This window comes from Oncorhynchus gorbuscha, unplaced genomic scaffold (assembly GCF_021184085.1).
Source record: "Oncorhynchus gorbuscha isolate QuinsamMale2020 ecotype Even-year unplaced genomic scaffold, OgorEven_v1.0 Un_scaffold_3218, whole genome shotgun sequence".
NCBI lineage: Eukaryota > Metazoa > Chordata > Actinopteri > Salmoniformes > Salmonidae > Oncorhynchus > Oncorhynchus gorbuscha.
Window position 1 is genome coordinate 1 of NW_025745182.1, and position 1992 is coordinate 1992.

The window sequence follows — 1992 nt, forward strand, 5'->3', positions numbered from 1 at the left end:
TAGATACATATTAACCCTGGACTCTGTGTCTCTCTCTATAGGTTACCTTGGGGGATATTAATAGATACATATTAACCCTGGACTCTGTGTCTCTCTCTATAGGTTGCCTTGGGGGATTTCCGTCACTCTCGTCAGGAGATTGAGGCTCTGTCCATTGTGAAGATGAAGGAGCTAACCAGGATGTATTCTAAGAAAGACAACACAGAGGCAGACAGCTGGAGGGCTGTGGCTCAGGATGTCTGGGACACCGTGGGGATAGGGGAGGACAGGAGGGAGGAGGTGGAGGAGGGAGGAGGGGGGGCAGGGCCTGGGGGGGTGTACGACCTGAAGGCTCATATTGATAGGCTGACGGATGTTCTACAGGAAGTAAAGATTCAGAATAATATGAAGGTATGTCTCTCTTTTTATGGACTCCTCAATTAGTGTCAGCCGCTTGCTGTTGTGCTGTGCTATTTTGGTACTGATTGTACGTTTATAGACTTTTAAAGTCTCACAGTAATCTCTCTCATCTCCCTCTCTCTGTGTCTGTCTCTCTCTGTCTCTCTCTGTGTCTGTCTCTCTCTCTGTCTCTCTCTCTGTCTCTCTCTGTGTCTCTCTCTCTCTGTCTCTCTCTCTCTCTGTGTCTCTCTCTGTGTCTGTCTCTCTCTCTGTGTCTGTTTCTCTCTCTGTCTGTCTCTCTCTGTCTGTCTCTCTTTCTTTCTGTGTCTAATTGTGATTGGTTGTGATTCTGATTCTAATTGTGATTGGTTGTGATTCTGATTTTAATTGTGATTGGTTGTGATTCTGATTCTAATTGTGATTGGTTGTGATTTTAATTGTGATTGGTTGTTATTCTGATTCTAATTGTGATTGGTTGTGATTCTGATTCTAATTGTGATTGGTTGTGATTCTGATTCTAATTGTGATTGGTTGTGATTTTAATTGTGATTGGTTGTTATTCTGATTGTAATTGTGATTGGTTGTGATTCTGATTCTAATTGTGATTGGTTGTGATTCTGATTCTAATTGTGATTGGTTGTGATTCTGATTCTAATTGTGATTGGTTGTGATTCTGATTCTAATTGTGATTGGTTGTGATTCTGATTCTAATTGTGATTGGTTGTGATTCTGATTCTAATTGTGATTGGTTGTGATTCTGATTCTAATTGTGATTGGTTGTGAAGGATGAAGAGATCAAAGCTCTGAGAGACAGGATGGTCAAGATGGAGAGCATTATACCTACTGGACAGGTAGAGAGACACACTGCACACCACACGTTAAATGTTTTTTATTCAACCTTTATTTAACTTCAATTTAACAACACATTCTTATTTAACCAAAAGGCCTCCTGTGGGGAGACACCACAACACTACATAAAGAGAGACACCACAACACTACATAAAGAGAGACACCACAACACTACATAAAGAGAGACACCACAAAACTACATAAAGAGAGACACCACAACACTACATAAAGAGAGACAACACAAAACTACATAAAGAGAGACACCACAACACTACATAAAGAGAGACACCACTACATAAAGAGAGACACCACATAGAGACACCACAACACTACATAAAGAGAGACACCACTACATAGAGACAACACTACATAAAGAGAGACACCACAACACTACATAAAGAGAGACACCACAACACTACATAAAGAGAGACAACACTACATAAAGAGAGACACCACAACACTACATAAAGAGAGACACCACAACACTACATAAAGAGAGACACCACAACACTACATAAAGAGAGACACCACAACACTACATAAAGAGAGACACCACAACACTACATAAAGAGAGACACCACATAGAGACACCACAACACTACATAAAGAGAGACACCACTACATAAAGAGAGACAACACTACATAAAGAGAGACACCACAACACTACATAAAGAGAGACACCACAACACTACATAAAGAGAGACAACACTACATAAAGAGAGACAACGCTACATAAAGAGAGACACCACAACACTACATAAAGAG

The 1992-nt window shown here is 40.5% G+C and overlaps 1 protein-coding gene across 1 annotated transcript; it reads left to right on the top strand.

Annotated features, from left to right (window-relative positions):
• Positions 1-6: 6 nt before the first annotated feature.
• LOC124017781 (kinesin-like protein KIF1C) lies at positions 7-1364 on the top strand. Its single transcript, XM_046332978.1, has 2 exons — positions 7-390; positions 1164-1364. Exons 1-2 carry the CDS (start codon positions 163-165, stop codon positions 1284-1286), a joined length of 351 nt encoding a protein of 116 aa, XP_046188934.1. The 5' UTR covers positions 7-162; the 3' UTR covers positions 1287-1364.
• Positions 1365-1992: the final 628 nt, after the last annotated feature.